We start from the raw sequence: 26,068 nt of genomic DNA, 5'->3' as shown, positions 1-26,068 counted from the left end.
ATAATATTTAAAAGTAAAATGAAATATCATTAGAATTAAATTTAAATAGAAAAAAAAATCTATTAATTTATTTTATTTTGTTCTATTTTTTTAAGGATACAAGATTACCTATCTTTGAAAATAAAGCTGTAGGTAAGTTTGTAGCAGGAATTGTCATTAACTAAATGCAATTTGAGATTAAAATCTTATATATCATAGGGTAGAAATTTCTAAATCCCCATTAAAAAAAATTTTCATTGATTTTAGAATGAATGAATAGATATTTAAAAAATGTTAGATGACTATTAAATTTAAGGAGTTTATTTCAAATTTTAAGGTATATAAATTGATTTGTTATACAAAATTAAATACAAGAGTTACTCAGGTTGAATTAGCTGTTAGCAAAAATTAAATTGAGAGATTATTTTTTTACATGAAATTATTTGAAAATTAATTTAAACTGATTCAAAAAGAATTAAAATATAAATAAATTTAGATACATCTTTTAATTTTATTTTCTGTAAGCTTTACAATTTTATTAATGTATTTACTTAGCTTTATAAAATAATTTTTCTTTCATAAATAAATAATAGTAGCTAAATAGATTTAATTCAAAAAAAATTTCAGCTCATCATTTGGTTAAATTTTTTCTGTACTACTAAATTCACGATTATGATATACTGTTTTAAATTTACCTGCTTTTTAATATCAAGATTCTTGTAACTAAATTATTTACGTTTTAAAAATTTTTTATATTAAAAAAAACTTAGATGAGTGTTTTCATTTAAAATTGTGTAAGTAAAAAATACAAAACTTTATAAATTCGATGGATTATAAAAATTATAAATATAAAAATAAATAAATAAGTAAAGATTAAGAAATTAAAAATGAGTTTTAGTAGAATAGATTTATTTTCAAGCTCTTTCAATTTTAATATAGGAGGATCAAGTATCTAAAAAGGAACAATAGCCGGAGCAATTTTCACTATAATTGTTGTTGCTTTAACTCTTTCATACTTTATTTACTTATTTGAGCTATACTTCACCAATAAAATTGAACCTGTTTATAGGGCTCAGAATATCATAAATAATTAAACGCAATAGGTAGATATAAACTCAAATATTTACGCAATTAAGATTAATTATCTCATTCCTCCAGATGAAAACTTAAAATATATTTATCCATTTATAGTGGGTGCATATAAAAACGATACAAATATTTATTATGCAATTATTCCAACAAAAAAATGTGAAGACCCAAATTTAGGCGAAAGGTTTGAATGTCTTGATGACTAAATTTAATTTTTAGATGATAATTAGAAAAACGAAATATAGAATTTTGATTATAATTACAAGCTAGCTCATATAAATATGTATATTTAAAGTTGTCAAGAGTAAGAAGAATAAAATAAAAAAAATTGTGCTAGTTAATAGGATATAGATGAAATGGTAAATGGCAGTGAAATAATATTAAAAATGTCACTATCTTATTTTGATATTTATTAAAAAAAAATGAGTTAATCATATCAAACTTTTAATATTTTGATTTCACAAGATTAATTAAAATCATCTAATATCAAATAATAAAACTAGAAAACTACCATAAAAGACGGTTTATTTATTTAATAAGAATCCAGTTTTATAAGGCCTTTTAACTATAATATTGATAGTTAAAGCTTAGATAGATAATTTATAAAGGAAAAACTGGGATTCAGTGCTTATATTATTGTTAATTTGTAAATAGATTAGGTTTATTCATAAATATCAATTCAATACCCAACAATTCCTTCAGTTCTAGCTTAGGTTAACAGTGTATTTAATTTGTTAGTCATTTTAGGTTTCTTTTTGAAGATTATATCTTAATGTTCTTTGAAGGAAGATTTCTTTGTGATTTTGATAAAGAATGTTTACTAAGACATTTATCAATAGATTTTATAATTAAATAACTTAAAGTTTTCAAATTCTACTGAAAGCTAATAAAATAAATCAGATGTGAAATTTATTGATTTTTAAAAATAATTTAAAAAGGTATTGTGTTGTGTAAAATATTTAAAAAAATAGAAATTATAAGAAAATTAATTAGAAAATTAAAAGATGAAGGAAAAAGATAAGGATTAAAATTCTTAAAAAATTGATGATTAAAAATTAGCTTAAAACTAAGTTCTTAAATAGTAAGAAAATAGCATACTTGACTAAGAAAAATTTACATCTTTTCTTTAATAAGATTAATAAATATTTATAAGTTTTGTTTAAAAAAGTGAATCTGAAATAGAAAGTAGTAAGGAAAAAACAAAATTTAAAATTTAAAATGTAGGGCCTAAATTAAGCTATTCTAATTAATTAAAATAAAAAGATGACAACCAATCTTTGGTCTTGTCAAAAGATTGTTTTGAGGAAAGAAATGATGGTTAAGTAAGCATTATTTTAAATAAATAAAATTAGCCAAAGTAGGAAACAAATAAAATTTAAAATACAAATCCAATAAAGCCATAGCAGCCTATCATATAAAAAAATTAAGATAAATTTATAAAAAAGTTAATATTTGGATTTAGGTAAATAATTTATTATTTATTTATTTTACCCAATCAAAATAAAATTTAATTCATATTTATTAATTTAAAAGAAGTAAGGATTTAAAATCTTAAGGTTTAGATAAATAGCGTAAGCAAAAAATTGAAGAATAGCTGATAAAAGATTTAGATATCTTATCATTTTATAAAGATATAATATTTTTGAAGAAAGCAATAATGATGCTCTTAACATAGGATCAACTAGCTTCAATAAATTTTATTGGATGTTCGAGCTATTAATTAGATTAAAAATAACCTATCATAGAAATTTAGACTGACAAATGTAATTAATTTACTAAATAATTAAACAAATTTAATAATTTTTAATAAAAATTAAAATAGTGAGTCACCTTGAATAGTAATTTTCTATTATAAATTCAGATGATCTACAAAGTTAGTATTTTCAAAAATTTTTAAAAAAATGCTATGAATCTGACAATATTAAAGATATTGATTAAAGAATATTAAACTCTATTAGTAAAAGCTATATCAGCTGAAAACAAAACAAAATTTATTTTATATTTTTTGTTTTTATTCAAAATATTTACTTTTTTATTTTTGTAATAATATATTATAAAATAATAAGTTAAGTTCCATAGATACAATTATTATTTTTTTATTTTTATTCCAATTTAAAATAGACCTATGGGGTATAAATTTAATTTTTTGGTCTGGTGTGTATTGCTGACTAATAAACTATTATAATTTCAAATGAATTGATGTTTTTAAATATACTAATAAGAGTAACCCTCTTGCTTTTTGTCTATTTATTATCCATCCTATTTCGAATTTAGAAAACACTTGATCATTTGTACTTTAAATTTTTAGCTTTTAATTAATTAATAAATAAATAAATAAAATTAATATTTGTTTGATTAATATCTTTTACTAAATAAAGTTAAATAATTCTTGTATAATTGAAAATAAATTAGCTAAATAAAATATTTTAATTAAATTAGCTATGTGTTTAAATTAAAATATTTGGTAGTAAATTTGAAAGCTATAAAATAAAACTACAAATAAAGCACAAAGTTTCTCCAGATATACCATCAATATATTATTTTTTATACTCTCTTTAAAATAAGAGCATAAAAAAATTCTAAATTTAATCACTACTTATCAAAAATGTTTAGTCTGATTAAGGTAAATAATTAAATTCTTGATTCAAAAATTTCATTGATAACTTTTAAACAATAAAATAGCAAGCCATCATGAGAATTAATTCTTGCTATTAAAATTTAAGTAATTTTAAAAATTTTTTCTTTAAAATTATTAGTGGAGTTGAATTTATTAAAGAATACACTCTGTAAATCATGCTTAATATTTTAGCATTTTAGTATTTTTATTTTTTTTTTTTTTTAAAATATCTAAAATATTAACGATTGTCATTTATTTTAGTAGAAATCAATAAAAAAATACTCACAAACTAGTAAGCAAAAATTAAAAGACAAATTATTTTTTTTACATGAAATTATTTGAAAATTAATTCAAACAGATTTTATAAGAATTAAAATAGAAAATGAAATTTAGACTACTAAATTCGAAATTATGATATAATGATTTAAATTTACCCACTTTTTAATATCAATATATTTGTAACTAAATTATTTAAGTTCGAAACAATACTTAAAATAAAAAATAAGCTTAGATGATATAAAATTGTGTAAGTAGAAGAATACAATGTTTATATAATTCGATCGATTATCAAAATAATAAATATATATATAAATAAATAAGTAAGTAAAAAGTAAGAAATTAAAATGAGTTTTAGTAGAATCGATTTATTTTCAAGTTCTTTCAATTTTAATATAGGAGGATCAAATATCTAAAAAGGAACAATAGCCGGAGCAATTTTCACAATAATTGTTATAGCGTTAACTCTTTCATACTTTATTTACTTAACTGAGTTATACTTCAGTAATAAAATTGAACCTGTTTATAGGGCTTAGAATATCATAAATAATTAAACGCAATAAATAGATATAAACTAAAATATTTATGCAATTAAGATTAATTATTTCAATCCTACAAATGAAAACTTAAAATATACTTATCCAGTTATATTGGGCTCGTTTAAAAACGAAACAAATTTATATTAGGTAACTATTAATACACAAAAATGTTAAGACCCAAATTTAGATGAACAGTTTTTATGCCTTAGCTAAATTTAGTTTGCAGACGATAGTTAGAAAAATGAAATATAGAATTTCGATTACAATTACAAGCTAACTCAAATAAATATGTATATTTTAAGCTGTTATGATTAAGACTAATCACAACAAAAAAATTGCGCTAGTTAATAGGAGATAGATAAAATTGTAAATGGTAGTGAAATAGTATTAAAAATGTCGCTATCTTATTTTGATATTTATTAAAAAAAAATGAATTAATCATATCAAACTTTTAGTATTTTAATTTCTTCAGATTAATTAAAATCATCTAATATCAAATAATAAAACTAGAAAACTACCATAAAAGATGGTTTGTTTATTTAATAAGAATCCAGTCTTATAAGGCCCTTTAACTATAACATTGATAATTAAAGCTTAAATAGATAACTAATAAAGGAAAAGCTGGGATTCGGTCCTTATAGTATTGTTAATTTAGAAATAGATTAGATTTATTCATAAATATCAATTCAATACCCAACAATTCCTTCAGTTCTAGCTTTGGTTAACAGTGTTTTTAATTTGTTAGTCTTTTTAGGTTTCTTTTTGAAGTTTATATCTTAAAGTTCTTTGCAGGAAGATTTTTTTGTAATTTTGATAAAGAATGTTTACTAAGACATTTATCAATAGATTTTATAATCAAATAACTTAAAAAAATTTAATTCTACGATAAGATAATAAACTAAATCATTTATTAACACAGAAATGTAAAAAATATAAGACAACTAATTAGAAAATTAAAAGGTGAAGGAAAAAGATAAACATTAAAATTCTTCAAAGATTGATTATTAAAAATAAGCTTAAGACTAAGTTATTAAACAGTAAGAAAATAATATATTTGACTAAGAAAAGTTTACACCTTTTCTTTAATAAGATTAATAAATATGTATAAGTATTAATTAAAAAAGTGAATCTGAAATAGAAAGTAGTAAGGAAAAAACAATATTTAAAACTTAAAATGTAGGGCCTAAGTTAAGCTATTCTAATTAATTAAAATAAAAAGAAGATAACCAATCTTTGATATTCTCAAAAGATTGTTTTGAGGAAAGAAATAATGGTCAATAAATAAGCATCATTTTAAATAACTAAAATTAGCCAAAGTAAGAATAAAATAAAATTTAAAATATAAATCCATAACAGTCTATCAAATAAAAACATTAAGACAAATTTATAAAAAAGTTGATATTTGGATTAAGGTAATTTATTATTTATTTATTTTATTTAATTAAAATAAAATTTAACACATATTTATTTATTATAATAATATATATTTATTTAAAAGAAGTAAGGATTTAAAATCTTAAGGTTTAGATAAATAGTTTAAGTAAAAAATTGAAGAATAGATGATAAAAGATTTAGATATTTTATAATTTTACAAAGATATAATATTTTTGAAGAAAGCAATAATGATGCTCTTAACATAAGATCAACTAGCTTCTATAAGTTTTATTGGGTGCTCCAGTTAGTTATTAGATTTAAAATAATCGATTTTAGAAATTTAAACTGACAAATGTAATTTTCTAAATAATTTAAAAAATTTAATAATTTTTGATATGTTAAAATAGTGAGTCACCTTGAATAATAATTTTCTATTATAAATTCAGAGGATCTATAAAGTTAGTATTTTCAAAAATTTTTAAGAAAATGCTATGAATCAGTCAATATTAAAGATATTGACTAAAGAATATTAAACTCTATAAGTAAAAGCTACATTAGCTGAAAACAAAACAAAACTTATTTAATATTTTTTGTATTTATTCAAAATATTTACTTTTTTATTTTTGTAATAATATATTATAAAATAATAAGTCTAGCTTCATAAATTCAAGTATTATTTTTTTATTTTTATTCCAATTTATTTTATATTATTTTCAAATTTTTTTTCTTTTCTAATCTTTTTTTAAAAATTTCTATTTATATTATATAACATATCAATTTATTTAAATTTTCAATAGACAAATAGACAGTCCATTTCTAGATATAAATAATTATATATCAATTTTATTAACATCTAATTGATTTCTTATTTTCCTAATATACCACAAATTATCAAATCAAATTCATGATTTTTTTAATTAAGCCGAAATAAAACGAATACAATTTTAAAAACAGTTTATAATTAAAAATTTGAGTGAAAATTATTTGAAAAAGAATACATTAATGGTTTGGAATTGATTAAAGAATGTTAACTTTAATTATGGCCAATTAAATTGAAATTATATAAATTTAATCATTAATGCTTAATATTTTATAATTTTTAATATATGTTTTCTTTTTTAAACTAAAAAATAGCTAAAGTATATCTAAACATATTTAGTATGGTGGTTTATTTTTAGTAGCAATCAATTATAAAATTATCATAAACTAGTCAGTAAAAATTCATAAGACAAATTATTTTATTTACATGAAATTATTTGAAAACTAATTCAAACAGATTTTATAAGAATTAAAATAGAAAATGAAATTTAGATACATCTATTAATTTTATTTTCTGTAAGCTTTATTATTTGTAATAAATTTATAGATGTATTTACTTACATTTATAAAATAATTTTTTTTAGTAAATAAATAGAAATAGCTAAACAGATTTAATTAAAAAAAAATTTCAGTTTATCTTTTGGTAAATTATTTTTTTTACTATTAAATTTGTAATTGTGATATTGTGGTTTAAATTAATTTACCATCTTTTTAATATCAAGATTTTTGTAACTAAATTATTTTTGTTTCAAAAAATAATTAAAATAAAAATAAGCTTAGAAGACTGTTTGCATTTAAAATTGTGTAAGTAAAAAAATACAAAACTTTATATACTTGTTGGATGGATTATAAAAATATTTAATATTAACAAATAAGTAAAAATTAAGAAATTAAGAAATTAAAAATGAGTTTTAGTAGAATCGATTTATTTTCAAGTTCTTTCAATTTTAATATAGGAGGATCAAATATCTAAAAAGGAACAATAGCCGGAGCAATTTTTACAATAATTGTTATAGCTCTAACTCTATCTTACTTTATTTACTTAACTGAGTTATATTTCAGTAATAAAATTGAACCTGTTTATAGAGCTTAGAATCTCATAAATAATTAAACGCAATAGATAGATATAAACTAAAATATTTATGCAATTAAGATTAATTATTTCAATCCTACAAATGAAAAATAAAAATATACCTATTCAGTAATAGAGGGTACATATAAAAATGATACAAATACATATTAGGTAGGTATTGAAACAAAAAAATGTGAAGACCCAAATTTAGGCCAATAGTTTGAATGCCTTGACTAAATTTAGTTTTATGATGATAGTTAGAAAATAGAAATATAGAATTTTGATTACAATTACAAGCTAACTCAAATAACTATGTATATTTTAGGTTGTTATGAATTAGACGAATCACAACAAATAAATTGCGCTAGTTAATAGGAGATAGATAAAATTGTAAATGGTAGTGAAATAGAATTAAAAATGTCACTATCTTATTTTGATATTTATAAAAAAAAAATGAGTTAATCATATCAAACTTTTAGTATTTTGATTTCTTCAGATTAATTAAAGGCATCTAATATCAAATAATAAAACTAGAAAACTACCATAAAAGATGGTTTATTTATTTAATAAGAATCCAGTTTTATAATGCCTTTTAACTATAATATTGATAATTAAAGTTTAAATAGAGAGTTTATAAAGGAAAAGCTGGGATACGATGCTTATAGTATTATTAATTTGGAAATAGATTAGATTTATTCATAAATATCAATTCAATATCCAACAATTCCTTCAGTTCTAGCTTTAGTTAACAGTGTATTTAATTTGCTAGTCTTTTTAGGTTTCTTTTTGAAGTTTATATCTTAAAGTTCTTTGCAGGAAGATTTCTTTATAATTTTGATAAAGAATGTTTACTAAGACATTTATCAATAGATTTTATAATCAAATAACTTAAAAAAATCTAATTCTACGATAAGATAATAAAATAAAACATTTATTAACAATGAAATGTTAAAAATATAAGACAACTAATTAGAAAATTAAAAGACGAAAGAAAAAGACAAGCATAAAAATTCTTCAAAGATTGATGATTAAAAATAAGCATAAGACTAAGTTATTAAACAGTTAGAAAATAACATATTTGAATAAGTAAAGTTTACACCTTTTCTTTAATAAGATTAATAAATATGTATAAGTATTGTTTAAAAATGTGAATCTGAAATGAAAAGTAGTATGGAAAATACAAAATTTAAAATTTAAAATGTAGGGCCTAAGTTAAGCTATTATAATTAATTAAAATAAAAAGAAGACAATTAATCTTAAATTTTCTCACAAGATACTTTAGAGGAAAGAAATAATGGTTAATTAGTAAGCATCATTTTAAATAACTAAAATTAACCAAAATAAGAATAAAATATAAATCCATAACAGCCTATCAAATAAAAACATTAAGACAAATTTATAAAAAAGTTAATATTTGGATTTAGGTAAATAATTTATTGTTTATTTATTTTACTTAATTAAAATAAAATTCAACTCATATTAATTTATTTTTATGATATTTATTTAATAGAAGTAAGGATTTAAAATCTTAAGGTTTAGATAAATAGCTTAAGCAAAAAATTGAAGAGTAACTGATAAAAGATTTAGATATATTATAATTTTACAAAGATATAATATTTTTGAAGAAAGCAATAATGATGCTCTTAACATAAGATCAATTAGCTTCTATAAGTTTTATAGGATGCTCTAACTATTTATTAGATTAAAAATAACCTATTTTAGAAATTTAGACCAACAAATGTAGTTTTTTCTAAATAATTTAAAAAATTAAATATTTTTTACAATACATTAAAATAGTGAGTCACATTGAATAGCAATTTTCTATTATAAATTCAGATGATCTATAAAGTTAGTATTTTCAAAAGTTTTTAAAAAAATGTTCTGATAAAGACAATATTAATGAGATTGATTAAAGAATTTTAAACTCTATAAGTAAAAGCTTTAATAACTGAAAACAAAAATATTTATTTAATCCTTTTGTATTTATTCAAAATATTTACTTTTTTCTTTTCTTAATACTTTAAAAATTTGTAAACTTGCACTTTAACTCAGCTCAATACGAGCCTAGGCCATATATAATTAGTGTTACGGCGATCTAAATACAAATTAAATTTTAATTGATTAGCTGATCGAAAAAATAATTTCTACTAACTAAATACAAATCAAACTTATCTTATATTAAATCCTCTTATCAGTTTTATTAATTTAAAATGCTTAATTTTAGATATTCAATAAAGTGACATAGATTTCTGAAGATATATAATAAATATCTAATATCTTAAAGTGATTCATAATAAAATTATTTTAATTAAAATTTACTTTGGTTTTTATATTAAGTTTTTGCATAAAAAATCTTTCTAAAAATTTTAATATTCTTTAAAAACAAAATAATTAAAATAAAAAATTGTAAGTAAAAATAAAAATTTCAAATAAGAATAAAAAATAATTCAGATTAAAATTATCTTAAACTTAAAAATAAAATGTTAAAATAAAAATCTTTTGTCATATAAACATTTTCAAATGAATACATTTTTTCAAATTTTAATATTCCCAAACGAATATCAAATTTTCATTAACTTACTTATTCATAAAAAAATCTTTTTAAGAAATAAATTAATAATCTTATATAAAAATAATCTACTTTTTTACAATTAAAATTTTTATCAAACTTTATTTCAATAAAAAATTTAGATTTCTTCATCAAAAAATTAAATATTTTATTGTTATTTTTATTACAAATTTAAAACACATAAATGATTTTAATAAGCCTAAAAGGTATATTATTTAATTTTTATATAATTGAAATTGTAATTTCTATTTCTTTCTTTTATTCTTTTAGCTCTCTGTTATCTGAATCTAAGCCTTTAACAGCTTTTAGGTCAAATAAATTTTTAATTAGAAAATTTCGAATAGATTTCTTATTATTTTTTAATTAAAATTCTTTCTATTTCCAAATAAATTTTAATTTTATTTCAATAATATTTGATCTCCTTTTTCCTCTCTAAATACCATATTACTATTTAATTTTCTATTTTAGTATTTCTTTCAAAATAATTTTCCATTAACATTCTTAATTCGAAAAAATTTATTTATTTATTTTATTAACTTTCTAAGTTTATATATTTGTTTATAGTTAGGCAAATTTTTTTAATTTACTACCAAAATTAATAAGAATGTTTCTATTTCTTTCTTTTATTCTTTTAGCTCTTTGTAATCTGAATCTAAGCCTTTAACAGCTTTTAGATCAAATAAATTTTTAATTAGAAAATTTCGAATAGATTTCTTATTATTTTTTAATTAAAATTCTTTCTATTTCCAAATAAATTTTAATTTTATTTCAATAATATTTGATCTCCTTTTTCCTCTCTAAATACCATATTACTATTTAATTTTCTATTTTAGTATTTCTTTCAAAATAATTTTCCATTAACATTCTTAATTCGAAAAAATTTATTTACTTATTTTATTAACTTTCTAAGTTTATATATTTATTTATAGTTAGGCAAATTTTTTAATTTACTACCAAAATTAATAAGAATGTTAAAAAACTAACAAAGAGAAAGGAAATAGTTAATTAATTATTGTATTTTTCCATATTTTAATCAAAACATATAATACAAAAATTAATATAAAAACCTTTTTTAATCATTCAATTTTTAATGACTTTAAGTTTTTGATTGAAGATTTTAATTAAACTTCCCATTTATTGAAATCCTCTTCAATTGAACCAAATGTACCATGGAAATAAGACCATTAATATTTTATCTTTAAATTTAAATGCTCAAGTTGTTGCATTTTACAAATGTTTAAAAGAATATGTTATGCGTTGCTCATCCTTCTATGATTAATTGATAATTGAAGAGTTTTAAGTTTTAATTTCAAAGAGGATAGATGAGAAATAATTGGATTCAAATCTATTGATGCTTACAAGCAAAATTCATCTAATATTAATGAAAGTCTTTCAATATTTAATGATGTTAAGAATGTAACAAAATTTTAAACTACAGCAGGGGGAACTTCTTTATAAAAAGCAAGCTCATGAGGGTCTTATGATGAACCTTCTTCTATTATGCTGTAAATTCCTTCTTCTAGCTGAATTTCTAATGAAACTAAGTTATGCAAACTCAAAATAAAGTCATAGAGTATTTTTCTTTCTTCTTCTCCCTTAGGTTAGCTATTTTCTAGTAAAGTGAGTATACTTAATGATCTAATTTAACTTTTTTCTAATTTATACAGCTCTTCCAATGATCCTAGTCCTAACACATTTCCTTACAAAAATTCTACTTAAATTTCGTTTTGTTTTTAAACGAGTTAGTCAATTTATACTTCTTATTTTTATGTAAAGAAGAAGAAGCTTTCAAAATTACTCTTTTCTTCTTACACAAAAATATTGAAAATACTTGCAATTTAGAATAAGCTGTCATTAAATGAATTGTTTGGATCCTACTTTTCTTTAGCTGGTAAATTAGGGTTATTTAGCTCATTTTGTGGGAAGTAATATATACACTATCCTCCAGCACATGATTCTGTGCATTAGCCTGAGCAATTAGAATAGCAAATGGCCTTGTGATCAGGAGTACTCCAGTAAACATTCCATTCACTCCATTTTACTTACTAAATATTGTTGTAAACTCTGTTTGAGTTCAAAGCCACCATAAAATGGTTGCACAATTCCAAAAATTAGGATCTACTTTTGATAGGGCTAGAATTCGATTAGTTTTTGATGTAGAAATACTTCAATACTTCCACGATACTTAAAGCTCTTGAGTTATGAGATAGATTAGTGTTAGAATCTAACTAATTTATTTGAGCATCAGGATAAGCAAATAAATAACTTTTAACATCGTTATCTAATTGCAAATCGAAGTAAGAATTATATTTCTAGAGCTTAAAATTAGGATGATTTTGGTTATTTAACTTAACATTTGAGTTTACCTCTAAGGCATTTAATAAATGTTAAAATATCTATAAACTGTTTGCACCTACTTTAGACATTTTGAATTAGATATTTTTAATTTAATGTATTTATATTTCTTTCAAATTTGTATTTGCTTATTTATTATTTATTATTACAATTAAGGTGGGAGTATGGGTTTTTAAAATCAAATTATCAAAGCAAACCAATGATTCCCAGACAAACAAAATTTCAATTAGGAGTTATTGGCAAATATGTATGTATCCACTCGTTCTAACTAGTAAATAATTGAAATCTGTAATTTTAATTCCTACTAACACAATCTTATAAGAAAAAATTTAATATCTCCATCAATTAATAATTTGTAAATTTGTCTAAAATTTCTTACTAACACAATCTTATAAGAAAAAATTTAATATCTCCATCAATTAATAATTTGTAAATTTGACTAAAATAGACAAATTAATTAATTAGGTTTTACATTTATCTAATTAGATTATTTTAGTTATTAATAAATTAATTTTTTATATAACTCTTAATTATTTACAAAACATATCTTTTTTCAAAGAAAAAAATAATTTAAAATTATTTTTACCTCTTAACTTTGCTCTTAAGTTTAATTCTCATGTTATTAATAATAATTATAAACATATTTTATTGGAGGGAGTCAAATCGGTGGCACCTCATAGTATATAAATTATAAAATATATTTAAGATTAAAAATATTATTTAAAAAATTTTTCCACCAGATTCCATAACCTCCCCCTTTTAACTGTTTAGATTATGTTTAATCATATCAAAATATGATTAATTCAATATAATTTACTTGAAAGACATATATACTTAATACTTATTTTAATATTTTCCACTTTGTTACAAATCCAATCAGAATTTCATATTCTAAGCAGAATTTAAAGATAATTTATTTAGTCTTTTATCTTTCAAAAATGAATTTTTTAATTTTCTTGAAAAAGCTGTAATGGATTAATAATTTCATCTATTTTCATTTAATTACCAATTATTGAAACCTTATGAGAATAAATTGAAGGAAAACACAAATTATTTTTTATTAAAAAAAATTAATCACAAATAATTTGCATAATAAAATTTTATAAAAAACTGAACAAATTCAGATATAATATCTTTTGTTTAATAAATGCAATAAATTCTACATTTAAAAAAACTAAATATCTGCACCAATAAAAAATTATTATTTTTTCCAAAGCAAACTAATTAAAAAGTTTATAATTAGGAAGCTCTTCAAATAATTTTTAATATCTTTTGTTAATAAATAGTATGTCTTTAGTAATTTATTAGATAAAAAAATAATTTCCTGAATCATATAAAACTATAAAGAAAATATTTAAATCTATTGTAAAATTTGTTAATTGGATGAGTCTGTCTTTTGATAAAATAATCTTCAAATAAAAATATAATTTTTCACTCTTTCAATATATTTATTAACCTACATAAATTCATATATAACTTTTATACCCTCTTTAAATGAATTTCTCAAATAAAAATCTTATGAAATATTTAAAAATGAATATGCTCAAATTTGATATGCAAAAAATAAATATTTTTTTCTAATAATTTTTATTTATTTCTTTTATTTTACTATTTTTAGTAATTTGATTTTTAACCATTTATCAAATTCACCAAAATAGATTTAATTTGAATTTAATATCCTTGATAAATAAAAAAAAAGCTCTTTATTTTAAATTTTATTTGTATTGGCGCATTCTCATTAAAAAAATTTTTAGAATTAATTAGATTATACAATTTTTGTTGATTTAAAAAATTAAATTATATCTTTGATAAATTAATAATTAATAGGATTAAAAAATAATAAGTAGAAATAAAAATGTATCAAGAAAGTGGATAGTGGTCAGTGTCATAAGAAGCTTAAACTATTTATCAATAGGAATTTGATAACCTAACTTAAGAATAAAAAATATAAAAAGGACTTTTAATCACGAGTAAATTTATATAAGGTACATTATCTTCAGAAGAAGAAAATATAATTATTCCTGATGACCTTCAAAGTTTCACATTTTAAAACATTGAGGTAAGTCCGTACCCTACTTAATCTAAAAAAGTTATGAAATACGTTGAAACAGATATTCTATAAAAATTCCTTAATAAGAATGATTTTATTTAATCCAATAATATTTATTCTGTAATATTTGTAAATATGGAAGATCTTTCATATCATAACTTTGAAAACATTCTTAATCTAGATTACCTTTTCAATAATGTCAAATTCCAACTAAAAGCAGTAAAGACTATGAAAAAATAGAAATTATAACTTTTTAAAATCAACGGATCAACAGATGTACTCCTTTCTTTAGATAAACTCAATTTATATACTCAACCTTTAAATAATTCATAAAGAGGAGGGAACAGATTAATTTTTCACTCAAATCAACTTTCTTACAGCTTAACAAAAATGATTTAAGAAAGTAAATTTTTTGATTTAAAAAATTTTAGGCACGTAAATAATGTTTTTAGACTGAATAATTTTGCGCCTGGAGATAAAAAGTTCAAATCGCATTATGATACTCCATTCTCTGATAGATCATAAAAATTATATTCTAAATATACTATGTTAATTTACTTAACAGCCAACAAGCAAATAAACTCAAACTAGCCTCCTCTTACTATTGAAGATTTTGTGATTGACTAAATTTAAGAAAACAGCTGTATTATTTTTGATTAGAAATGTAAACATGAAGGTAATAGCTACTTAGATAATCATAAAATATTTATCAGAACTGAATTAATTTATTTGATTGAAGATTAAATCTAAGACAATGATGTAGCTAGAGTATTTAATATGGCCTGCTATATGACTAAAGAACTTAATTACCAGTAATATTCAGCAGATTTATTTAATAAGTGTGTTAAAATGAGATATAATATCAAATAAGATGATGATAATGCATTAGAAAAAGTATTCTTAATGAAGAGAAATTTAGAAATTATTTATATCACTGATGGAAATTATTATTGGTTTCCTAAACACATCCCCTTATAATTAATAGCAATTCTAATAATTTTAGATTACTTTAATGGAAGAGTGTATGACCTTAACAATGTTAAAATTTAATCGAAACCTATTAATCTGAAATAATAAATTTAAGATGGTAGCGATGAGAGTATTTTTAAATTACTTGAACTAACAAATTTTTATGATGAATCAATACAAGTAGAGAAAGCATAAGATTTATCAAAATTAAATGATTTTATTCCAAATAATTTATGTGAGGATTTTGATGTTTTTTCTCATGACTGTGGTAAAAAAAGTATTACATCTAAAAGTGCTTTTAAATTTGAGAAAAGAAAATCAATAAACTAATTATAAAGTGTTTTTGATTAAAATCCTGTTTTAATATTTGATAATATTATAAAAATTAATTATAGTCAGATAGTAATTCAAAAAGATGATTAGATAAGTGGGAAAATAAAATTTAATGAAATCTACTTAAATTCATTGAATCAAATTAATTTTGCTTCTTCATATGTTGAATGTGGCTGTGAATAATAATATGATGAGGATGATGTAGTATTATTTAAAGATAAAAAAATACACACTTTTCACCTTCCAAATATTCCATTTCAAATATTTGAAAAAGGAATTAAGTTATCTATTGATATTTTTAATAATGGGTTTATCTATCATTCGACTTAAAGTTTTGAATAACCATACACAAATGAGGAGGAACTGAAATAATAAAATGATGAATCGGATGAAAATGAAGACAACGAATCTGATGAAAATGAAAACAACGAATCTAATGAAAATGAAGAGAGCGAATCTAATGAAAATGAAGACAGCGAATTTAGTGAAAATGAATATACAATGGAAGAAGAAATTTCAAGTAACTGAAAAACTATTTAATTGCCTTTAAATTAATATAAATAAATATATTTTATAAAGTTAAATTTGATTACTTATAAAATTGTTTTTTTTTGTAAATACTATTTAACAGCCTACTTACTTCAGAATCTTTTATCTATTTAAAAATTTATTACTTATTTATTTCTTTTTAACTTATTGAGAAAATGTGATGTTTTATTTATTTATTTTAAATATCTTATGAAAAAACAGTCTAATAGATTCAATAGAAAAATAATATAAATAAATATAAGACTCAATGAAAAAAATTGAAAAAATAAAATTGTTTTGTTTGATTTGAAAATCTGCTGTAGAATTAATTAATCTTTTTATTTATATACTGTAGGTTCTCCTATATTAAGGAAGACTCACTTTTATTCATTTTCGATATTTTTTGAGAAAATTTTTTAAATAAGTAAAAAAATTTTCCTTAATAGAGTTACATTTGAATGAAAGAGGATTATCTTAAAATATAATTAAAAAAGTATTAAATTAGTGAGTTATTTATAAAATTTTGATATTATTTTCTTTCATTTTTTGTTTTATTTTTTGGATAATTTAACTATAATAAAAAATGAATAAATACAAATTGATTAATCATTAAATTATTTCAAAACATTTTAAAAAACAATTTGATAAAAATTTTTAAAAAATATTTTATAAAAAAACAAATAAGTAAAAGTTGTTTATTATTTAATAACGAAATGATTGATAGATATTTCAAAAATTAAAAATAATTAGTAAATAGCTAGCTGATTGAATACATCCAATTTAAAATATATTTAAAAATAATATATTTATGCTTATTAATAAGCTTTTGTTTGATTATGTTAAATGTTTATGATTCCTGATTAAGAAACAAACATCTTATGATAAAAAATACATACATAAAAACAAACAAGCAACAATAATGAATGATTAGGCAAATCTTATATTATAAAAAATCATATTGTATATTCCAACGCGTTGATATCAAAATTCACAAAGATATTTTTTGCATTGTTAATTTCTCTATGTTTATTAAAAGTAAAAGAATTTATATCTTTAATTTCACATATTTATTAAATAAATAATAAAATAATAACAGTAAACTTATTCTTTCAATAATATACCATTTTAGGATGAAATCAAACCAATTTATTTTGATATTAGCATTAGCAGTTGGCACTATCAGCTGCTTAGATCTTAACATAGGAAATAGAATGCCCCACTGCTTTTATTTAGATCTCGCTGCTAAGGAAACTGTTAATATTTAGTATGAAGTCACAGGATATAAAGCATAAGAATTCAGAATGACTGTATTTATTTTTTAAATAAACATTAAAACAATTTTAGTTAGCACATTTAAAAGATATTTTTCACCTTCAAAAATTAGGAGATTTTATTTATTCAAAATTATAAGCTCATTTTTTATAGCTTTTATTTTTAAATTTCTTAAAAGAAATTTTTGGTAGAATGAATGAATAAATAGATTGATTATTAATTTACAACAAAAGTAAAAAGGAACTTATGCAAAATTAATATGTTTTTAAATGAATAAATTAGATTTATGATGCAAGCAAGCTAAATGAACAACCTGTCCACACCACAGAAAAGGAAAAATCCACAACCTACAGCTTATGGTCTCAAGAACCTAAAGAATATAAGGTCTGTTTCTAATCCCTCGACAGCTCTGGAAAGATTCTTTAATTTGAATTCATCAGAGGAGAAAAGATGGATGAAAGCTTTGTTAATGATAGTAAATAAATTATTTTAAATAAACTTAACATTAATTTGACTATTTAAATCCTATTTGATAATATTCTACATTCATAGAAAGTTATTGATATCCAAATTTAAGCTTAATAAACAGTAAAGCAAATTAAATTAGTTAGAATTAATAAAAATAGCCAAATATTTTTTTACATAAAATCATTCAAGAATTTGCAAAAAAATGAAATTTGCTAAAATTAATAAATTTAATTCAAAAACATTTTAATAAAAATTAATCAAATAAATAGTGAAAAATAAAAAAATTATCATATTCAATTAAAATATTTGTTATTAAAATTTTGAATTATAAAAATAGAAACTTTGGAAAAGACATTTGATATTCTTTAAGATGCTCAATACTAATTGAATGTCATATACAGTAACTTAAGACATTAATTGATGAAGACTGACATGCAAGCTCAAAGTAAATTTGACATCATATTAATATTGTTTTCATGCTTTTTTATTGTAATTTAGTTTTGGAATCAACTGAAAATAAGGTTAAATGGTGTAGTGTTATTAAGATGGTATTGATGATTTCAATCACTACAATTTAAATAGTTTTCTTAACTGGTCTTTTTAAAGACTCTACTCCCTTTGGTATTTGAAAACTAAACATATTTAAAGTTATCAAATAATCTGATGAAAAAATAACTGTACTAGAATTGAAATTTACTATTCTCATTTATATTTTTAGTTGTTAAATCATTTACTAATTAATTTCCTGTAAATTATACTAGTTAATTATTTTAATTTAAATTAATTTTTTCATTTTAAATACCTTAAATCTCTTCAATTTCAAATCATTTAAGAAATTTAAAATTTATTAAAAAAATAACTAAAAAAAATAAACTTTTAAATAAAATAATTCTCAAATATTGAAAAATTGAATATTTTTAGTGTATTTAATTTTTGATTTAAAATATCATTTATTTCTATTTAATCTTAATAATTAAAATGTTCAATGCCAAAAAATAGAAAGCTGTAAAATATATGAGCAATCAAAAATATTATCTTTTAGATATTTCTTAAAGAAACATAAGAAATTATTATAAAGAACATAAGTAATAAGTCATAATTAATTAGTTTATTTGTTCGCAATTTAGAAAGCGCGATATTTTAATAATAAAGAAAGAAAAGTGGATATAAATAAAAATATTAATTAAAAAAAATTAATTCTAAAGATTTAAAAATATTAATTAATTTGTATCAATAACAAAAATGAATAACATTCATAATTTAATGTAAATGCTATAGTAGTAGGGCATAAATGTATTATAATAGTTTGGTTAACATCCACCTTAATCTCAATCATCCGAATAAAAGGAGATTTTTAAGTTTTCTTAGATCACTTTACCCTAGAATCTTTCTTAGTTTGAAAAAAATATTAGCGAATTGATTCATAAGCTCTTTTCTTGCAATCCATGTTTTAATTTTTAGCACAAGACAGAAGATTAACTTTGTGATTTGTGCACAAAGACTGTATATATTTCTATATTATTTGATAATGATTTTATTAAGGTTTTATTGTATTTATATAGTTGGTTGAGCTTTAAAAGACTATGTTTGTAGGAATATTCGAAAAGGAAAAACATTTAGAGGAATTGAGTGCATTTTGGAAAACAGGAAATAACATTAAAGTATATTGTGGTAAAATTTTAAAGATAAATGATGTTGGCTATAAGTGTTACGATTGCGAAATGGATCCTACTTGCATCATTTGTAAAGAGTGCTTTGAAAAAGGAGATCACAGAGGCCATAGAACTGTTGTTCAAAAAGGGTGCTAAGGATGTTGCGATTGTGGTGATATTGAAGCATGGAAAAAAGAAGTAAATAATTTATTTGTCTATTATTTCAATAAAAATGTGATGTTAAATCAATTCTTTGATAAAAATTATTTTCAATTTTATAAATTATCATTTTTCATTTAATTTTTTTAATTAAATAAAGGGATTTTGCTCTGATCACAAAGGTTTTTTGACTCAAGAATAGCTTAGCATAGAATAAATAAATAAAAAATATAGAGATAATATCATAAAAGGATTTAAGTTTCTGTTCTACTGTATATTTAGCCAGATAGAAGACTTGATTAGCAACACATAAAATGGATAATAGATTTAACTAATTTAAAATAATTTAACTATCTAAAAAGTTGTTGAATACACTATAGTCCTTATTGATAAGATTGTTATGAAAAATACAGTTTTATAGAATTTATTCAATCATATTTTATGCGAGATTCGCTTTGATGAAGATAGGTTCAAGTTCAGACACATCTGTCCTGATATTATTTCTAGAGTTACTATTGATAACAAAAAAACTCATCCTTTACATAAGTGTTAGTGTTCAATTCTTGAGTTAATGCTAAGATATATTGTCTCATTTAACAATAACGTTCAAGAAAAAATTAAAAACTTTTATATTAGCATGTTTAATTTATACCACTTTAAACAAAATCTTATCACAGCCTACACTAAGATGTTTAATTTCTTCTATTACTATGATGATAGCAAGAACAATAAAGACTCACATCCTTTTTTAACTAATTTTGTTGACTTAAACGTTTAACTTTTTACTTCTGATATATTAGCAGGATACGTCCTAGATTAAAAGACAGAGGATTATATTATAGAGTATTTCATGGCTAAAAACTAGTAAGGTTCCAGTCGTAAAAATTCAATGAATGAAAAGGCTCAACACAGAAAAGACTCAGAAAATCACAGCAAATAGGTTAAGCCTTAGTCAAGAAAGGGTTCAGAAAAAATCTAAAAATAAGAAAATTAAACAAACTAAAGTTAAAGTTAGTAAAATTAAAATCAGCAAGAAAATTAATAAGAAGAAGAAAGAAAAGAGTAAAATGTTCAATTCGAAGAAATTGAAATTGAACCTGAACGCCTTTAACAGCACCTTTAAGGCTAATAATAATAATAAGGAGAAGATAGAGAGGAAGACTTTGAGACTGAAGAAGAAGAAGGATAAGAAGGTGAAGACGAAGAATATTACGATGAGGAGGAGGAAGAAGAAGAAGATGAAGGTTAATTCTCTGATGAAGATAATATATATATGGATATGGAGTAAGATGAATAAATTGATGACAGTTTACCACTCTTTGACTGTGAAGAATAAAAGAAAGATGCAAATAAAATTTAAAATTTCGTGAATGAGTATTATTTTGGAAATATTTTGGATAAGTTGCTTCTTTTTGCCTCTTATTCATTTAAGTAGAAGAGTGTTGTTGAACAGTTTTTTAAGACTTTTTATCATATAAAATACATCTCCCAAAAAGAATTCAGTTTATCAAAGCTAATTGAAAAAGACATTTTCAGATAAAAATTTGTCGAGATACTTTCTAAAATGCACTACAAAATTGATAGCAAACTTAAAAGAAAATTTGAGACTATCTACTCTACAGATTCTTATTTCTTTAATGCCTGCGATTGTGAAAAATTAATGATTTCTATTTTAAGAAGAATACTTTCATATCTCCATTCTGAAAAAAAAAATGATCAAAATTATTTTAACAAAATTCATTTTGATTACATGAAGCTTATCATGAAGAAGATAATTGAAACAACTGAAAAGTACGAAAAGCAATAATTAAGCGATATCTCTTCAATTCATATTCCTCTGCACAGAGCTTTAATTATTCTTGTTATGTCCTATTTCAAGTTTGATTTTGATAAAGTTAATTCCCAATCTCTCAACTAACTTGCTAGAAGTCTTAACTTAGATTACGAATAGTTTGGGTAATTTTTCATAGCTTAGATGAAATATCCTTTAAATGTTATTTCCTTTATCAAAGTAAAATATTTTAGATTATTATTAAATTTATATTAAAATTAACTATTCAATTAAATAAAAGGAACTTGATTGTGGCGTTTGGAACTTCCATGGCGAAGAATTTAAGTATTTATCTACTGCCTACATATCACAGGATCTAGGATTTTAAATTTATGATACTGTTTTCATTTAATTTGTTTTGAAAATGGCATTCTAAGAGCTTAGTCTTGAATAAATTTGCTAGAATTTCAGCACTAAAAAAGAGTTTTATGACATTATAAATATGAGATTAGTAACCAACAGTAAAAAAGACAGTGCAGATTTCCTAGAAAAAAATGAAAAGGTTTTAGGTGAATTCTTTTCATTTACAGTATACAGCCTGTTAGATTAAGTATCTCTATACGGTTTGGCATAATCAATTTTACATAAAACTTCTGATGAGATTTAGCCTTATTTAAAATACACTAATTCTTTCATTTCATCATTCATGCACTAAGTAAAATAAACATATTTTTTTAAATTACCATATTTCTTCTCAACTTGATATTTTATAAAATACTAAAAAGTTTATTTGTTTTATAATAAAATAAACTGGTAATAATTTATTTAAATTTATTAAATTAAAAATGAAATTTGAGATTTTATAATATATAAAATGCTTTAATTAAAAGTTTAAATCAGCTTCTATTCAGGAGGTTTAAGAAGGTTTAATTAAAACATTTGGAAAGTACTAAGATATATCTACTTTCTTGATGCAAGTTTGCACCTTCAATAAATCTACTAAGAAATTTTCTTTGATGGAAAGTAATAGTAAGCTCTGCGAGCCTAACTTCTTCTATTGGTCTCCTATGATTAAATCTTCTTTTCATGATAAGACTTTCTAAAAATACTAAAATGTAAATTTATTCAAAATGAAATAAATAAAATTTTGAAATATAAAATTAATATATTAGTCAAAAGAAATGCATATCTATTTATTAGGTAATGCTGAGCTCAATCAAACACAAAAATCTTCTTTCAAATATATATTTAATGCGAATTCTTTGTCTTTTATTGAGGATCTCATCAGATAACCTTTAATTAGCAAGCAATTTTAATAAAAGAAATCCATAGCTTAGTAGCATTTGGTTACTCCTATACTAAAGCTTATACTACTCTATATTTAAAATTAAAATCTATATACTAATCGTGAGCCTTTAGAGTTGCATGTAACGAATATCTTGACATTCTTAACACAATACAAAGATAATTTTGTCAAAGAATTGGCAGACACAATCCAATATTTATAAGAATAGTTAGCCTCTTCAAACTAACTCTTTTTCCAAAAAGGGACATCTCAAACGGAAGAAGACAAAGAAGATGCTCAAAAAAAGAAGGAATTAATCAAAAAAAAGTAAGAAGAAATTTTAAAATTATTTTAGCAAAGAAGTGCTACCTACTCAGAGAAAAACAAAGACGAACTATTCCTCGAAAGGACTGTATCAGACAGTGAATGTTGTGTAATTTGCAAAAAATCACTCGATGATGAATCTGAATTTGGATATGGCGTTTATTGCCAAAAAACAAATATTTATGAATTTTCTGAACTTAAAGGTTTCATTCAATAAGTAATTTATTAAAGAATATTTAAATTAAGTAAATCAGAAAATAAATAAACATTTTCTATTCCTTTTTTAAACAAAATCAAAAAAAATGCTATCTAATAAATCTTAATTGATAGATTTTACTTAAAATTCATTTATTTATATTAATATTTTAAATAGAATTATGAGGAATCAGTACACTAGAGCAGCATTAAATAAGAAGCTACTAAAAATTTCACATTTTGGAATTTAAAAGAAGGCAATTGGTATGTCAACTCCTGCTTCCATCATATCCACAAGAGTTGCTATCAGTAGTACTTATACACTAAAAATTAGTAGAAGTCAAATGGATAAAGACATCAATATTTCTACGAGCATGAATACAAGTGTCCTTTGTGTAATAAATTGCTGAACTCATTTTTAACTCTAGATTCAAGCTAGAGTCTAAAAACTTTAACTGAATCTTTCTCTGCATATGATATAAAAGAACAAAGTAATTTGGTATGGAGTCAACCCATTTCCGTTTCAGAATCATCCATATAATAATAGACAGAGTAAGATTTTAAAACTCATGAAATTTAGTAGAAAATAATTTCTGAATATGAAATCTTGAATAAAAAAAGAAAATGTGAGATGAATAAGGCAAGTAACAGTGAAAATGACAGTGATAGCAGCAACAGTACAGACTTCAAGTATAAGAAGTATTAGAATAAAAAAGATCATTTAGGAGATAATATCGATTACCATTTCCTTTCTACCTAGATTGAAACAATAAACATTACTCAATACGAAGACGATGATTTTTAAAAAAATAAAGATGTCTCTCAAAATATGGAAATTGAAAGCGAATCGAGTGACGAAAAGTAGATGAACAGAATTGAAAATATTCTTCTCAATCACTTGAGAATTACAGATTTTGAATGCAGCCCTAATACTCTCATTTCTTAACCTAAGAAACTCTCTCTTTTGAGATAAATATTAATGAATTTGAATTTGAGTCTGAATCAAAGTTGTTTGGAAAAGTTCTACATCAAGAGAAAGAATTATTGCATCACAGTGATGAAATTATTATCAAATATTTAATTAACAACTTCTTCTTCCTCATTTAAGAATATTAGCAATAATCTTTTAGAAAATGACCTCAAAGAGATGTACACAAGATTCTTATTCTACAGTCTCAACTATTTCCATTCAGAAAAAGAATCCTTACAACTAATTCAAAAAACAATCGTCCCAGTTTTACTAGCAAAATTCATTTAAATTTGCATTGTTTAATAGAGAAAAAAATAACAAGGGAATGAAAATTAGAATTTTAATTTAAATGCTGAGCAAATAAACACTTTTAATGATAATGAAGCTTGCTAGTTTAATGTTGACATTTTACAAAGAGTTTGGAATTTATTATCACTATTCTTCGACTATGATACAAAAATCAAGTAGAATCTAAACTTAATTTTCGATGACTCAAAAGATGAGGTATTGAGTTTGCTTAGATTTATGAATGTGGACATATCTTCATAAGAAGAATAAAAACAATTCATCGAATTATGCTTAAAGCATTAGTTTAATCACAATAATTTAAATATTCTTAAAATAACACCTAATAATACATCTTTAAATTTTGTATCTCTCGAACACAACTTTAATGACTTATTTAAAAAATACTAACGTGTCAAATGTTCAATTTGTGGAGATTTATCTAAATATAGAGATGGTAACCCGACTATGTGCTTGATTTGTGGAGATGTGATATGCTCAATAACATGCAAAAGTTATGAATAAATAAATGCTAAGAACCATTTAGGAAACCTCAATTTACATGCAAAATAAATGCATTGCAGTTCTTCACTATTCTTAGATTTAACAACATCCTAAGTAATTTATGTAAGCTATCCTCATAACTGCCCATAAGGAGAGCTCTATGCTAACAGTTTTGGCATACCATTCAAGAAAAATGCCAAAGACTGGTCTTAATTCTAGCTTGATAATAGCATCCTAAGTAAATTACACCAAACTACAAGCAGTTTAGAAATAGTTGATTAAATAAAACTTAATGAAGTTAAAACTAATATGTTATATAAATATCACTTCTATTGAAATATAAAGCAATATATTATCTTAACTTATTTATATATCATTTTTATAAAATATTATTTTTTAACTGTTATTTGTAAATTAAAAATCTTAGTTAAATTAATTTATATCAGCTAATATTTATTTATGTTTGAATGATTGAAAGAATTATATTAGCAAGAGGATTTAATGTTTGAAAATTTATTTGAAGAAAAATATCTTTCTCATTTAAAATATAATATTTTTAAAGAGAAGGTAGGAGTTATTTATTAATTTTCTTTTTGGTGCGATTTAAATCTGAT

General features: G+C 21.6%; 7 protein-coding genes across 7 annotated transcripts; 3 read left to right on the top strand and 4 right to left on the bottom strand. All coding sequences in view use genetic code 6, as the record gives it.

Annotated features, from left to right (window-relative positions):
• Window positions 1-1,747: 1,747 nt before the first annotated feature.
• On the bottom strand, window positions 1,748-1,897 carry TTHERM_000582348 (hypothetical protein; the record flags this gene model as incomplete). The annotated part of the gene is made up of 1 exon (XM_012798337.1): window positions 1,748-1,897. One exon carries the CDS (start codon window positions 1,895-1,897, stop codon window positions 1,748-1,750), a length of 150 nt encoding a protein of 49 aa, XP_012653791.1.
• Window positions 1,898-5,186: 3,289 nt separating this feature from the next.
• Window positions 5,187-5,336, bottom strand: TTHERM_000582347 (hypothetical protein; the record flags this gene model as incomplete). Its single annotated transcript, XM_012798336.1, has 1 exon — window positions 5,187-5,336. One exon carries the CDS (start codon window positions 5,334-5,336, stop codon window positions 5,187-5,189), a length of 150 nt encoding a protein of 49 aa, XP_012653790.1.
• A 3,139-nt stretch (window positions 5,337-8,475) lies between these two features.
• Window positions 8,476-8,625, bottom strand: TTHERM_000582346 (hypothetical protein; the record flags this gene model as incomplete). The annotated part of the gene is made up of 1 exon (XM_012798335.1): window positions 8,476-8,625. One exon carries the CDS (start codon window positions 8,623-8,625, stop codon window positions 8,476-8,478), a length of 150 nt encoding a protein of 49 aa, XP_012653789.1.
• Window positions 8,626-11,410: 2,785 nt separating this feature from the next.
• Window positions 11,411-12,760, bottom strand: TTHERM_00582310 (hypothetical protein; the record flags this gene model as incomplete). The annotated part of the gene is made up of 1 exon (XM_001018970.3): window positions 11,411-12,760. One exon carries the CDS (start codon window positions 12,758-12,760, stop codon window positions 11,411-11,413), a length of 1,350 nt encoding a protein of 449 aa, XP_001018970.1.
• Window positions 12,761-14,544: 1,784 nt separating this feature from the next.
• On the top strand, window positions 14,545-16,569 carry TTHERM_00582300 (hypothetical protein; the record flags this gene model as incomplete). The annotated part of the gene is made up of 1 exon (XM_001018969.3): window positions 14,545-16,569. One exon carries the CDS (start codon window positions 14,545-14,547, stop codon window positions 16,567-16,569), a length of 2,025 nt encoding a protein of 674 aa, XP_001018969.1.
• Window positions 16,570-17,699: 1,130 nt separating this feature from the next.
• On the top strand, window positions 17,700-18,938 carry TTHERM_00582290 (emp24/gp25L/p24 family protein; the record flags this gene model as incomplete). Its single annotated transcript, XM_001018968.1, has 4 exons — window positions 17,700-17,876; window positions 18,124-18,316; window positions 18,647-18,754; window positions 18,808-18,938. 4 exons carry the CDS (start codon window positions 17,700-17,702, stop codon window positions 18,936-18,938), a joined length of 609 nt encoding a protein of 202 aa, XP_001018968.1.
• A 544-nt stretch (window positions 18,939-19,482) lies between these two features.
• TTHERM_00582280 (N-recognin zinc finger protein) lies at window positions 19,483-25,790 on the top strand (the record flags this gene model as incomplete). Its single annotated transcript, XM_001018967.2, has 7 exons — window positions 19,483-19,812; window positions 19,872-20,159; window positions 20,281-22,131; window positions 22,193-22,606; window positions 22,782-23,006; window positions 23,064-23,717; window positions 23,874-25,790. Exons 1-7 carry the CDS (start codon window positions 19,552-19,554, stop codon window positions 25,788-25,790), a joined length of 5,610 nt encoding a protein of 1,869 aa, XP_001018967.2. The 5' UTR covers window positions 19,483-19,551.
• Between the last annotated feature and the right edge of the window lie 278 nt (window positions 25,791-26,068).

The sequence above is a fragment of the Tetrahymena thermophila genome (genome assembly GCF_000189635.1).
Source record: "Tetrahymena thermophila SB210 genomic scaffold scf_8254592, whole genome shotgun sequence".
NCBI lineage: Eukaryota > Ciliophora > Oligohymenophorea > Hymenostomatida > Tetrahymenidae > Tetrahymena > Tetrahymena thermophila.
The sequence above is the reverse complement of the archived record's forward strand: the minus strand, read 5'-3'. Positions and strand labels throughout refer to the sequence as shown.